We start from the raw sequence: 14,601 nt of genomic DNA, 5'->3' as shown, positions 1-14,601 counted from the left end.
TAGCTATCACCAATACTGGCTAACTGAATGTGAAGTTCCCCAAAGAAGATACTCCATCTTTAACTGAGCTGCAGCAGAGCTCAGCGGTCAGACCAGACTCTGTAGAGACGGGAGAGTGAGGGAGGAGAGAGAGAGGGGGGTGGATGTAGGATGTAGGTGAAGATGCACTCCTCTAATTATCTGCTCCTCTTGTCCCCGGCGGTGACTTCACTCTGCCCGAGAGACAGCTGTCAATCGGGCTGTGGGCGGTGACTTAAACTGACACAGCATCCAATTCAACATGGAGAACGGTGGGGGTGAATTGACGCCCAGCACCGCGACTTTGAAGACAATTAAGTGTGGCCTCTGCAGGAGAGTGCAACAATGAGTGGCCGCCAGGACTTCACACATGGCCCAATTAGTAGCCTGTCAAAATGGCTACAGACAGGGAGGTCACTTCGAAAAACACGGCAGCGGTCTGCACCTCTGCACTTTTCCCCCCCAATACCCAAGAGTAAAGGTTAGCAATAATACAAGGAACAATTTCATTCAGGTGAATGGAATTAGGAACTTCTGGTTTATTTACGTTGAAACAAACTAGAGACAATTGGAAAAGCTCCCCGACAGGTATGCACGGGGAAACGGCACAGACCATGCAGTTTGAACGTACAAAACTCAAAGAGCGGAGTAACCAATCTGGGTTAACTGATATAAAAATAGACCAATCTATATCCATTCCATCGTAGTCTACGGTGGAGTGGCATCCGAAAAACAAACGCCTTTTTCACATACTTCGAGTATATCGTGACACATTTTTCAGATACATTATTCAAGAACTCTTTTTCAAAAAACAAAATCTAACATAAAAATAGTTGAAACAAATTTCACAGTTGAGGAGGAGAGCATTGTACTTATAAAGTCTTTGGTACGGAGAACAGTCGCTACACGGTAGTTTCGTGTTTCCATAAGCCGGTCTTTATACAGGCTGAGCTGTCAGTGTTGATCAAGCTCTGCCCGTTGTCTTTGAGCGTGCCGTTCTGGGTTGCCAGGTTCAGCCCGTACGACTTGGGCTGGCTCTCCAGTTCCATGTCATTATTGGGCTGCTTCACTCCGCCGTCGTCCGCACTCGTGCCGGCCGCGGCGGTCCCAGCTGTCGTCTCAATCTCTCCCGACGCCTCCCCTCCGGCTCCTCCCGCCCCTTCTGCGCCGCTCACACCGCCTCCTGCCGACGCCGCCACCCCTCCGCTGTCGACGTGGCGGGGCCGCCGGGGCAGAGAGGTGCTGGCGTCGCTGCTGTCCTGCTGCTGCAGCTGGCTCTGGTGGCGCTCCCGGTACGCCATGTAGGCGGCCCTCCGGCTGCTCCGTGCCGCCATGTCCTGCTGGTGCTGCTGGTGGTGGTGGTGGTGGTGGTGGCGCCTGTGGGGGGCGCTCTGCACGCTCCCATCCATACTGGTGGGCACGTCGTAGGCGTACTCCCGCAGCACCGTCAGCCGGCTGGCCCGGTGGGCGCGCGAACGGTTCTTGTGGTGGCGCCCCGCGTGGCCGTTGGTGGCGGCGGCGGGGAGGCCGTTGTTGTTCACAGACGGACGGAACTGCACCTCCACGGGCGCCACGTGCATCTTGATGTCGTTGTCCAGCGAGTGCTCGGTGAGGCTGTTGTCCAGCAGGGCCGCCGCGCCGTTCGCCGGCGCCAGCAGCAGGGGGAGGGACTTGCACTGGGCGGCCTCCGCGTGCAGGTTGGTCAGCTTGCTGCCCTGAGCGGAGGAGTTCCGCACGCTGGGCGCGCTCCTATTGGTGCACGATGACTCTGCGCTGCTCGGGCCGCAGCGGGACGCCTCGCCGTTGCCCCTGGCGACGACGGACCCCGCCCCCGACAGCGAAGACGACATTCCGGCACCCGGCAGCGGCAGCAGGGCGTCCTCCTGCGCCGAGTACGGCCGCCGCCCGGGGCAACAGTCCCGGGCCCAGCGGCTGCGCACGTCCTGCCGGTTGACGCAGTGGTGCGTGACCAGGAACGCCCCCAGTGCCAACGCCGCCGCGCCAAACAGGCAGGCGAACGCCAGGTCCGCCGGGGGCTCCTGGGACACCGCCATGGCGCCGAACACCCAGGCGACGGCGTAGAGCCCCAGGGCCCCTGCCGCGCCCAGCAGCTGGGCGGGGAAGGTGTGCTCGTTCTCCAGGGCCGCCAGGGACGGGGCGGGGGCGTGGAGGGGGGCGGCGGCGGCGGACACCGTGGAGGAGGAGGCGGCCTGGTGCGGATGGAGCTGCAGGCTGAGGGGGTGGAGGAGGAGGTGGGAGGAGTCCGGAGGCGGCGGGGGGGCGTCGTTCTCGCCGCCCGCCACGGCGACGGCGCCTGCCAACCTCTGCTGCTCTTCGTCTGCCGGCTCCTTCAGCTCGTAGCGGCGCTCGGGGTGGCGGCGCAGCTGCAGCAGGATGCTGAGGAAGTACATGCAGTCGACGAATACGATGAAGCCCACCGGGCCGTAGAAAGCCCCGATGCTGGGCTCCCACGCCATCCAGCAGCTGGGGGGGAAGAAAGGAGAGGACAGCGTCAGCTCGGTTGGCAAAAAAATACTTTCGATTTTATGAATACTGTAATTTAATTGTATCTACAGTTCTATGTATATTCTCTATGTGTATACTTTATTCTGCTGTACTTTTCCCCCCAGTGCTGAAATACCCAAATACCCAAAGAAAGAAAGAGAGAGAAGAAGTAAAGAGAGAAACAGTTGATCTTTCTATCCGTCTGTCTGTCTATATATCCAGATTGCAAACAAACATATACGACTTTACATAGTGATTCATAATATAGGAGTATATTAAACTCTTCTTACACATTCATTATATTTGAAGTGTATGCAACCCAGTGGAATAACACTCCTGACATTTACAGTGAAACCAGAGGAACAGTGATTACTTTGCAGCAACTTATATGGTAAATGGACAGCACTTATAAAACGCTTTATCCAAAGTGCTTTACAATGGCTTCTCATTCACACTATTCACACACCAGTGGCGTCAGCTGCCATGCAAGGTGCTAGCCTGCTCATTGAGAGCAATTTTATGTTCAGTGACTTTGCCCAAGGACACTTCAACATGTGGACAGGAGGAGTTGGGATTCGAACCGCCGACCCTACGATCATTGGACGACCCGTTATACCTCCAGAACTTATTGCACCCACATATCAACAGGATACTATCAACCAAGCCACCTTTTCAGCCTGTGAGAATGATCCATGTCCTCTGTTCACCTTGTATCAAATGCACCTTATCAATTATTCATGAAGCTATCAAATTAGCCCACAACCCACTTCTAAGCCCATGCCATAACACCGCTTCTCATACTTGATTCAGAACAACAACACTGAATGGGAAAAGAGTCACCAAGTGCAACAGCTGTTGAGTCACTGTATTCAACTTCTTTGCCTCTGTTGTTCAGTGTGTGCGTGCTGTGTAACTTTGGACGGGAACGGGTTTTGATTGGGCTCGGTAACTAGCTGGAAATTAATTTCAACTCTCCGTACACAGACCAGACGGAGAGGGAGAGAGACAGTGAGGAGGAGAGAAAGAGGGACGGAGGGAGTGAGAGGGAGAGAGGAGAGAGACAGTGAGAGATACAGTGAAAGAGAGAGACATTGAGGAAGAGAGAGAAGACAATAGGAAGTGTAAATTGCCAGTTCTGCAGACGTGCGCTGCCTTACACACACTATGAATAGATTTACATAATCAGATGCCCAGAACTTCACAGGGAATCAACTTTGTAAACTATCCATTATTTACTGAAGTCACACACACATGCGCGCACACGCGCACACACACACACACACACACACACACACACACACACACACACACACACACACACACACACACACACACACACACACACCAGTTGAACGAAATAAATCCCTCTAGAATTTGCTCTATAATGGCAGGGAGATTAAGGCTTGACGCAGACAAACACTGCAGCAGGGATCAAACGTAACCCTGTTTCCATGATCCCTCTAATGGGGAAACTCAAAGCTTTAATTGCCGCAGGCCGGGACCCAGGACTACTTACTACGGCGCGTTGGTCCGGCTGCCGTAGTTCTTGATGTTGGCTGCAGCGGTGATGCCACAGACGATTATGGGTATCCCTCCGCCGATCAAGTAGAACCTATTAGCAGAGGAGGAGAGGGGGGAGTGAGTGAGTCTCTGATTGGGTGGGCACCGCTGCTCCCTCAGAACTCAACGCTGACATCTGGTGGCGGAAGTCCAACAGGGCACTTGAGAGAACGTCAACGCCATGATATGCATTTTGACTGGCCGATAAAAAGGAAAATGAAGAGCTTTCAATTCAGTTACACGGCAATATTAATGTTGTCTCCATGTTTGCTTCTCACTACAGGACAGCCGCCCCATTAACATCGTGAAGTGCATTGTGGGAATTTGTGTTCTACCTCAGCATGGGGCGTGGTGGGGGCGGGGGCTCGTCCAGCTCCTCGTAGCGCTTGGCCTTGCGCGTCACCTGCTTATAGATGTTGCGCGCGGTGACGCCCACCCAGAGGGCCGTGGCCAGGGTGGAGTAGTGTAGCACAATGCCCACCTGGACCACAGAGAGACACGCCAGGAAGAGAACCACACACACACACACACACACACACAGAAACACGTTACCTTCACTGAGAGTCTGACATAGAGGTGCTGCTGAAGGGACTTGGCATGGGTTTGCCTTCCCTACTCTGACGATGCTTGGAGTATACACAGCACATTGTGCTTGCCTCACATTTGATTATGTATGTACAGTATATCCATCATGTGAGGAACAATTGCTGACTGAGGAGAGTTATTGCCCCAAACTGTTTCCTTCATTTCATTGTACTTATTTATTTTAAAGGGACAGTGCGCATTAATCAATCAATCATTTGAGTTTCCACATCAGTGTAAACGTGCCAGAGCTTCCAGTCTCGGATGATCCTCCAGTCTGGTTCCTGTGTGTCCAGGATAATGAATGAATGAATGAAACAGCTGAGACCACAAGGCCCAGCACGGGGCTAGGACTACCGCCAGGTACAGAAAGGTTCCATTACAGAGCCCCTTACAGAGCACGGGGCTAGGACTACCGCCAGGTACAGAAAGGTTCCATTACAGAGCCCCTTACAGAGCACGGGGCTAGGACTACCGCCAGGTACAGAGAGGTTCCATTACAGAGCCCCTTACAGAGCACGGGGCTAGGACTACCGCCAGGTACAGAGAGGTTCTAACACTCACCGCCTGGCACACGCTGGGGTAGCGTGTCTGGTTGACTCCCCCGGCGAACACGCCGCAGGTGAGGAAGATGTGCAGGCAGAGGTTGACCAGCATGTGCCAGCACTTACGGCTGATACGGACAGACCTGGGGGGGGAGGCGACAATCACATCAGGCCAATCGAAACGCAGCAGCTGAGGGGTGGGTGAGGCGCAGGACATGTTTAACATCACACACACCCGTTCTAGGGAGACGGAGGTGAAGGTATCCTGCTTGGATTGGCAGATATAGGAGGATGTATGGGTGTTTCTACTGTAATGAGTGGGCAGGGGGTGGTCTCTGACCTGTGGTGGTAGATGTAGCTGACGATGATGGAGAGCAGGGCGAGGAGGAGGAGGAGGGCCGTGGCGTAGATGACCGGGTGGAGAGGCTGGATGCTGGGGGAGAAGTACTCCACCCCGCTCAGGTCCTGTGACACACACACACGCACGCATGCACACACACACACATACGCACACGCACGCACACACACACACAGGGGAAATGGTAAATGGACTGCATTCATATCGTTTTTATCCAAAGTGCATTACAATGGCCTCTCATTCACCTATTCACACACGTTCTCAGGTGCAAGCCTACTCATTGGGAGCAATTGGGGTTCAGGGTGTCTTCTCTCAAGGACACTTCGACATGTGGACAGGAGGAACCAGGAATCGAACCGCCGACCCTACGATCATTGGACAACTCGCTCTACCTCCTGAGCCACAGCCGTCCCAGAGAGCAGGGGGTGGGGGGGGTCAAAGGTTGTCTCTGGTAGGACACAGGAGGTTCATACAAACAATCCCACCAGTGCTAGGCTTCCAGTTCAGCTGAATATCTGATACATTCATCATGGTCACATTGACAGAACGAGGAGCTTTAAAACAATACAAAAACCAATACTCAAATGTATTGATGAAATACTAGCAGATGTTAATGGGCCCACGCCAACCTATTCCCTCCCATGTGCCCGGTGGCACCAGACGAGCAGGGGAGAATCCTACCCCTACATTTTCCAGAGGGAAGCAAAAAACAGTTCACCCGGAGGGCCAAAGAAGCTGACCTGTAAAAATTCTTCCCTGATCTCTCTCAACGAGACGATCAAGCAAGCTCCTGGAAAATGGAATTTGCTATAGGAACATTTTACAGAGCTCTACATATGTAATAAACACGACATTAGAAACTTAAAACTATCAGAAAAGGAGTAGATAAATAATTTCAGACGTGCTGTCTACGTAGTAGGCCACATGTTAGCTGTCCCAGTGAACCATTTTAGGATATATATGTACATCATATGATAAAACACAATAGCCACAAACACAGAGGGCTGGGAGGTCAAAGGTTATCTCTGGTAGGGCACAGGGGATTCATACAAACACAGAGGGCTGGGAGGTCAAAGGTCATCTCTGGTAGGGCACAGGGGATTCATACAAGCACCACACCAGAGTCTCCAGCTCATCTGAATATCTGAGATATTCAATATTATGGTCAAATACACCGATAGAAAGAGGAGTTGTTATCCAATACACATCCAATACTCAAGTACTGATAAAATACTCAAAAGCTCCTAGAAAACATTGTGTCCTCACCATGAGGAGGCCGTAGTTGCCGAGCGCGTCGCAGGACAGGGTGGTGAAGTTGTCGTGGTGACCGACGATGCGGCAGCCCTCGCTCTGCCAGCCGCCCTGCCCGCCCAGCAGCGCGGCGTCCCAGCAGGCGGGCACGGCGTCTGAGCCCCGCGCCAACCGCCGCAGCGTGGCGTTCACCGGGCTGCGCAGGCCGCGCAGGGGCACACCCTCTGAACGGGCCAATCACATGAGAGAGAGAGAGAGAGAGAGAGAGAGAGAGAGAGAGAGAGAGGAGAGGGAGAGAAGGAGGGAGAGAGAGAGGAGAGAGAGAGAGAAGGAGGGATTAGTACGAAAGCAAGTCTGAAACGGACCCTGTCACAAACTATTACTTCCAGCTAACAGGTAACCTTTGATATCAGTGCTCTATAAAGTGGTGAGGTCTGATGTAATTTTCTAGGCTGAAAAGTTCTAAATCCCTATGGGAAAAATGAGTTCTAGGACACTCCCAGACTGGAGTATGTGTTATTATAAAAGTCCAAACACATCACTGAAGATGGGTTTTGTGAACTTTGAAGCCCTCAGTTTGTTCTGAGGTCAACGTTGTTGAGATATGCTGACCATTATTGAAACTGGACTTCAGGCTACAAAATGACATCGGACCTCACCACACTTTTATTCATTTTGTCATTCTTTGGGATGGGTTCCTGGGAATGTGTACTTAAAACTCTTTCCAGAGTGTTGTATTTAAGAGGCTTTCTCCCGGACTGACCGATGTTGGCCAGGAGCACGGGCGTGGCCACGCTCCTCCGCTTCCCTCCGTCCGCCAGCAGGGAGGAGTTCCCTGTGGACGGGAAGAAGCGGGCGTTGCGGAAGGCCAGGAGGTGGAGCTTGTAGACGGAGTCGTCCGGTTGGCCCGGGGAGGAGAGCTGGGAGAACAGCGAGGGCGGGAGCTGCAGCGACGCCTCCACCACCGTGTTCTGGGGGGGGGGGGGGGGGGGGTAATTCAGTCCTGAGGCGTCGCATTCACACAGGATTTGTTGAATTTCACACAGGATTTGGAACAGAAGAGGCACACTGACACCACCTCAAAGAAACACTGACTATAGACCTCTAAAGAAGAGGGCAAGGAGAGAGTGAACAAGGAGAGGAGGTGAGGAGAGAGCAGACAAGGAATTAGTGAACAAGGAGAGGAGATGAGGAGAGAGGAGACCAGGAGGGAGTGAACAAGGAGAGAAGGTGAGGAGAGAGGATACAAGGAGGGAGTGAACAAAGAGAGGAAGTGAGGAGAGAGTGAACGAGGAGAGGGGGTGAGAAGAGAGGAGGTGAGGTCAAGGAAAGGTAAGGAGGTGGGGGCGGGGGGCCGTGAGAGGAGAGGGTAAAAAAAGAGGTGGATTCTGAGGTGCAGCCCGTGGGATAGGGGTGGGTGCTGACCTTGAGCGCCAGGCTGGACAGGGTGCTGGTCACGTTGCACTTGAAGCTGAGCTGGCGGTCCGAGCCGGCGTCCTGGTCGACCCGGGGGCCCAGCGGCGTGCGCTCGGGGGTGGGCCTCTGGAAGAGTGTGCACGTCATGCCATTGAAGCTGCTCACCTTGATGGCGTGGGCCTCCAGTGCGATGTTATGGGAGCTCTGAGATAAACAACAAAAGGAAAACAAGAGAATGCTTAAGGTCAAGTCTAACTTCCTTGATATTGTTTACTCTTTGTTAGTAGGTATAGATAGGTTGTGTGTGTGTGTGTGTGTGTGTGTGTGTGTGTGTGTGTGATATTAAGACTCTCTGTGTGTCTGTGTCGGTGTGTGTCGGTGTGTGTGTATGTTTTGTCCCTCTGTGTGTGTGTGTGTGTGTGTGTGTGTGTGTGCCCCTGTGTGTGTCTGTGTGCGTGTGTGTGGATCGATAGATACTGTATTGATCCCTCTAAGGGGAAATGTGGCGTCTCAGCAGTGGGAATTACAGCAAGGTTGGACAAGAACAAGAAAAACACTAGATACAGAGTGGTAAGAATAAAAAAGAGGTGTGTGTGTGTGTGTGTGTGTGTAATCTGGACTCACCAGGGAGAAGGCCTGGGCCCCGTTGGCGAGGCGGTGGACAGCGATCCTCTGGAGACACTGGACGATGCGTGAGCAGGCCCTGGCCTCGCGCTGGGCCATCCACAGAACACGCTCATCAGCCAGCATCAGGTTACTGGAGATGCTCACCATCACCTCCCCTAGCTGGGAGACAGCAGCACAGTTAACACACACACACACACACACACACACACACACACACACACACACACACACACACACACACACACACACACAGGCAGCATTTCATACGTTTTTAAAAAGTAGTTGCGAGTATGTATTTTGATACTCATCAAATGAACTTTCTTGACATTTTTATCTCCAGAGTAGATACAAACTGAATACAGATTTGTATAGGAAGCCTACTGATCGCAACTCCTTTCTTAATGCTGATAGTTATCATCCTACGCCCCTCAAGAAGGGCTTATCTATTGGCCAGTTCAAGCCTATACGTAGAATCTGCCGCTGATTCTTTTAAGGTACATTCTAAAGATCTGGAGTTTCATCGCCGTGAGCGTGGGCATCCTGATAAATGGATCCAACCAGCCTCCGATAGATTTCAGGAGTTCCCAGCTAGAGAGTCTACTAGGGAGAAGAGCACCGATGAACAGCGTATCAGTTGTTTCGTTCAATACTACCCTTCGGCCACCAGTTTGAACAAATTGTGAGAAAACGCTGGCATATCCTAGGTTCTGAATTTTTTTTCAGCTGCCCCTCATATTGTTTACAGAAGACCTCCCAACCTGAGGAACCTATTGGTCAGGCCACACCTGACAGCAAACCCCTTCCCACTTTCTGAACAATATCCCCGATGGTAATTATAAAGGTGGCAGATGTGCCCAATGTAATTTTACATTCTACCTTCAACCACCCTGTCACTGGCAAATTGTTCAAAATGTATATATTGTATATCGTATAATCAGCTTCATCCAATATTATTTATATGATTCAGTGTGTATGTGTGGGCTGGCCTATGTAGGTAAAACATTAGGACCTTCAAAAACTAGAATTTCAGAACACAGAATTTCTCTTATATTGTATTGCATTGTATTGTATTTATTCCATGCTTCAGTGTCGTAGTTGTTGAATAATATAATATGTATTTATTTATTTTCCCCTCCCCATCCTTTAACCCACTTGAGTGGTTATACATTGTGTCTGGTTCCTGATTATTTTTTCTTATACAACAGCTAGTTCCGACCGCGCATTGTGATTGGCTAAGACGCATTCCAAGCCGTGCTATAACCACAATATACCAACGGGCAAATCACTGGTAAAGGTATCACTACGCTTTGATACATTGTATCATGACGTGATGGATGTAGGCTATTAAACTTGCGTGATACAGTGTATTCAAATCAGCGATTCACGTTCGATACACCAACTGTCACATATCCTACTTCAAAAAATGGATAGTGCGACGCTTGCTTGCTCTGTTTACGTTGTGGAGCAGTCCAGCTGTAAGTTGCCTATAGCAACGGTAAACAATTGGGAACTATTTTGGATTGCGGAGGGCCAAAAGCAACACAATTTAGCAAAATTGAACACTAAACTCTTTTTATTTTTTTTAAAGATATTTAATGATAGTGCAGTGCTGCTGTATAAAAGCAATAACACCCTCGATGTCGTGCTTTACTTTTATGCTTTTTTTGGCACGGCTGTGGTGTCTACGGTGCTCCGCTTCGCGTCGTGCCTGCGGCCGCACCACAGCCATGCCAATAAACCACAGTAAAGCACGACCTCGAGTGTCTTATTGCTTAATTATAGTATATACTATATAGCCTTTTCCAGGGTTTTCATACCCCTTTGCTATTGATTAATATGATAAAATAAGTTTGGGGTTTGGCATCATTGGCTATTTTTAGCTTGAAGATTTATTTCCACACTGTATTAAATTCATTATTGTATATATTTTTTTATATTTTGTATTCAGTCTTAGATAGTTTATTGATGTCAATATTCTGATGAAGGTCAATTTCATAAAAATTGGGAACAGTCCATTTTCTATATGCTCCAGTGTGTAGTCTCTCTCTCTCTCTCTCTCTCTCTCTCTCTCTCTCTCTCTCTCTCTCTCTCTCTCTCTCTCTCTCTCTCTCTCTCTCTCTCTCTCTCTCTCTCTCTCTCTCTCTCTCTCTCTCTCTCTCTCTCTCACACACACACACACACACACACACACACACACACACACACACACACACACACACACACACAGAAAATCAGATGAAACTACACATAAAATCAGCTTAAATAATGGGACCTGAGTAACTGAATACATGTATGAATCCCCAGTCCTAGCTCTAACCCTGACCCCTGCGCCTTGCATCGGCCTCCGGCCTCGGGCGTGCCGTTCCTCTGACCAGGCTGAGCGCCGTCAGAGAGCACTGGCCTCTCTCCAAGAGTCACGTCCTAACCCTTCCCCCGACGGAGAGCAGCCGTCCAGGTGCGCCGCTGAAAGCCGTCCCTATCGAACCCCGAGGGGAGAGTCGGGGCGTAACCTGACCTCACGTGTTTCAGAGACGGATCTGGAGAGAGCAGGGGCGGAAAATAACCCAATTCCAGATCAGATCTTATCCTCTGTCGTTCCAGCTCCGCTAGGGGGTTTAAGCAGGACAAGGCTGCTTTGTCTACAGGGCTACGAGGCAGGGGGAGAGAGGTGTGGTGGAAGCCTGTATGCCTGGGTACATCACTCTACTGCACCACACTAGCCCTGATCACTCTTGGGGCCCAAGTGAGCTTCGACACCGAGAATACAAATCGCAAGCCCTCAAACGTGTGCGTGTATGGACCCCGTCCGGGTCTCTGTATACAGACGGCGTATGTGTGAGGGTCGCGGGGGAGAAGGAGGAGGGGGGGGGGTCTGACACCGGCCGCTCGGTACTCACGTCCTTGAACTTCTCTGCGAACTTGCCAAATTTCTCAATCATCTCGGCCACGAAGATGACGTCCATCTTGTCTGAGAAGTTGGCGGCCTCCACGGTGTAGACCAGCAGCTGGCGGGCGGTGGTGATGGCGTTGGTCAGGTTGAGGGGCATCTGGGGGAGAGAGACACATTTAATGCAATTTGTCTGTCCGTATAGAGATAAACCACAGATGAATGATACCGATTGGAAGCATCAAGAACGCAAAACTTTTACAAGCACGGGAAGGGACAGAATAAACGGACACGCGAAGAACTGGAGGACACAGCAGAACCCCTAGAGTAGGATGGAGAGACAGGAAGGACATACAAAGACAGAAAACTAGGACTTGGAGATCAATCATCATATTCAGACAGACAGAGCAACGTAGATGGAGAGATTGAGATCGAGACGAGCGGAGGAGCGTCAGGTTAAACAAAGGCGTTGTGTTTCCGAACGCTGGGTGTGACTTCCTGCTCTTTCACCCTCAGGTGAGCAGCGGAGCAACGTGATTCTCCGTCCTCGTGTGGAAAGCGAGCTACCCGACACGCCGGCGCCGGATCGCAGCGCATACCTGATTGATGATGTAGAGGACGCGCGTGACATCCTTCTGGTACTGGCAGCGCGAGTAGTCCTCCTCCGCCCAGAGGCCGCCGCGGTCGCACCGGCGCCACGCGCGCCTCTCTTCCCCGACGCCGCCCGAGTAGGTGCCGGCGCCCGACGGCAGCCGGTTGCAGGGCAGGACGGCTGTGATGCCCGCCAGCGTGCGGGGCCACCTGCCGTTGTCACGGGGAGACGGAGGATGTGAGAGGGGCGGGGTGGGATCTCTAAACCAAACTTGAACACTACAACAACAACAACCCCCCAATTCGCATAGTCTCATGTTCAAACCACTAGAGGGCGCCACAGCGTTGATATTCTTACACCGAGACAAACAGCCCCTAACTCCAAGTCATACTCGGTTCCGGTGCCAACCTGAACTCCCCCTTGTTGTTGGACACGCGGTCAGGCGGGCAGTACTTGGCGGAGCTCTCCAGGACCACGATGTGGACGGTCCGGGTGGTGTTCCCTCGGCTGGTCTTCACCCGGCACTCCCAGTTCCCCGTGGAACCCGGCTGGATGTTGGAGATGGTCAGAGCGCTGCAGGAGACGGGGAGGAGGACGGACAATAAGAAGCGCACGGTTTTGGAGAGCGACAGAGAGTTCTGTCGGGGCCGAATCGCACGCGTGTCCGACTTGTACACGCTCGGCTGAGGGGGTCACGGCTGAGGGGGTCACGTGTTAGAGAACAAACGGAAGAGCCGGCACACGAGATTTCCACAGATTTAACAAGCATTGGGGGAGGTGCACCTGTGTTTGTGTTATTCTGAGCACCCGGAAGATCTCACTACGACAAGAACTTCTGGGAACCAAGCTATGATATACGTGGACACCAATGAGAATCCGGTCGGATTTTCAACCGAATGCTGATTGGCCCGCGCAGACAGTGGGCTGTGCGGAGAGGCTGATTTGGCCTCTGATTGGTCACTGACCACAGATTTCCACTTCCTTTGACGCCTAGTCTGTGGGCTCTACTGATGTTTCAGGGCGTCGCCGGTGGGCGGATGTGTCGCCGTGCGCCCGTCCCGCCTACCTGGCGATGAGCGAGCAGTTCTGCACCATGCTCTTCTGGATGACGATGCCCTGGGCGGCGTCAGGCTCCACCCTGCGCCCGTCCTGGTACCACAGCACCTGCATGTCCTCCGCCACGAACGACGCCTGGCACTGGAAGGGCAGGCTGTCGCCCTGGAACACGATCTGCCGCTGGGACGGGGTCAGCTGGAAGGAGGGCAGTTCCAACGGGGCGTCTGGGGGAGAGAGGAGACGGGGGGGGGGGGGGGGGTTGTAGGACTTGTAGTTCTTGGCGAAAAGGGTCTATATCCGGGAATATCCATATGAATATATTAAATGAGAAATGCAGAATATTAAGATGAACATTTATCATCACCATGTGCTCCCCTCCCAGAGCTCGGATATGACATAAATCAGTTATTATATTAATATGGATATTCCTGGATACAGACCCTTTTCGCACAGTGATACGTCTTAAAGTATGAAGGACAGACCGTTGTGGGACTGTACCATTTCGTAATGTTGCCACAAATAAAGGGGAGCTCATCTGACCATCTGAAGGAGGGTGAGAGGGGAGGACGATCTCAACGTGTCGCCATCTTGGAAAAAGATGGTACTTATATAGAGCTTTTATCCAAAGCGCTTTACAATGGCCTCTCGCTCACCCATTCACACACATATTCACACACCAATGGAGGCCAGCTGCCATGCAAGGTGCTAGCCTGCTCACTGGGAGCAATTTGGGGTTCAGTGTCTTGCTCAAGGACACTTCCGACATGTGGACAGGAGGAGCCAGGATTTAAACCGCCGACCCTGTGATCATTGGACGACCCGCCCTACCTCCTGAGCCACCGCCGCCCTTAAAAACAGACAGCGAAGAGTCAGCCAAGCCAGAAAAAACCTCTTCTAATTCATATTCTGGAATTCTTGTTCATATTTGCTGGCTGGACTCTTCTCCTGCTTGGATTCTTACAGGTCCCGTGACACGACGACACCACAAGGTCAAACTGCTCCTTCCGACCGTGTGTGTGTGGAGGAAGTACTGGTACCGTGTTGCTTTTCGCCATGCAGGTCATGCTGTTGTTCTTGTAAAAGGGCTGTGCTGTGTGTTTCATAACCGCTCACCATGACTGCTGCCAAACTGATAAGACGCCAGCGAGAACAAACAACACAGCACCGCTCTTATCGGGCCGGGTCATTGTTCACGCGCACACGC

At 52.0% G+C, this 14,601-nt stretch overlaps 1 protein-coding gene across 1 annotated transcript in view; it reads right to left on the bottom strand.

The window, feature by feature from the left end:
• Nucleotides 1-542: 542 nt before the first annotated feature.
• adgra3 (adhesion G protein-coupled receptor A3) overlaps nt 543-14,601 on the bottom strand; it is a 40,932-nt gene continuing 26,873 nt past the window's right edge. The window contains exons 7-19 of the mRNA XM_084451690.1: nt 13,408-13,621; nt 12,750-12,914; nt 12,349-12,550; nt 11,760-11,909; nt 8,860-9,021; nt 8,245-8,439; nt 7,583-7,790; nt 6,835-7,043; nt 5,551-5,675; nt 5,230-5,353; nt 4,419-4,564; nt 4,040-4,135; nt 543-2,502 (exon numbers count right to left, since the gene is read on the bottom strand). Coding sequence (XP_084307816.1) covers nt 921-2,502; nt 4,040-4,135; nt 4,419-4,564; nt 5,230-5,353; nt 5,551-5,675; nt 6,835-7,043; nt 7,583-7,790; nt 8,245-8,439; nt 8,860-9,021; nt 11,760-11,909; nt 12,349-12,550; nt 12,750-12,914; nt 13,408-13,621 — 3,578 coding nt within the window. The 3' untranslated portion in view covers nt 543-920. The remainder of the gene's footprint in view (nt 2,503-4,039; nt 4,136-4,418; nt 4,565-5,229; nt 5,354-5,550; nt 5,676-6,834; nt 7,044-7,582; nt 7,791-8,244; nt 8,440-8,859; nt 9,022-11,759; nt 11,910-12,348; nt 12,551-12,749; nt 12,915-13,407; nt 13,622-14,601) is intronic.

The sequence above is a fragment of the Borostomias antarcticus genome (assembly GCF_949987555.1).
Source record: "Borostomias antarcticus genome assembly, chromosome: 17".
Classification (NCBI taxonomy): Eukaryota; Metazoa; Chordata; class Actinopteri; order Stomiiformes; family Stomiidae; genus Borostomias; species Borostomias antarcticus.
The sequence above is the reverse complement of the archived record's forward strand: the minus strand, read 5'-3'. Positions and strand labels throughout refer to the sequence as shown.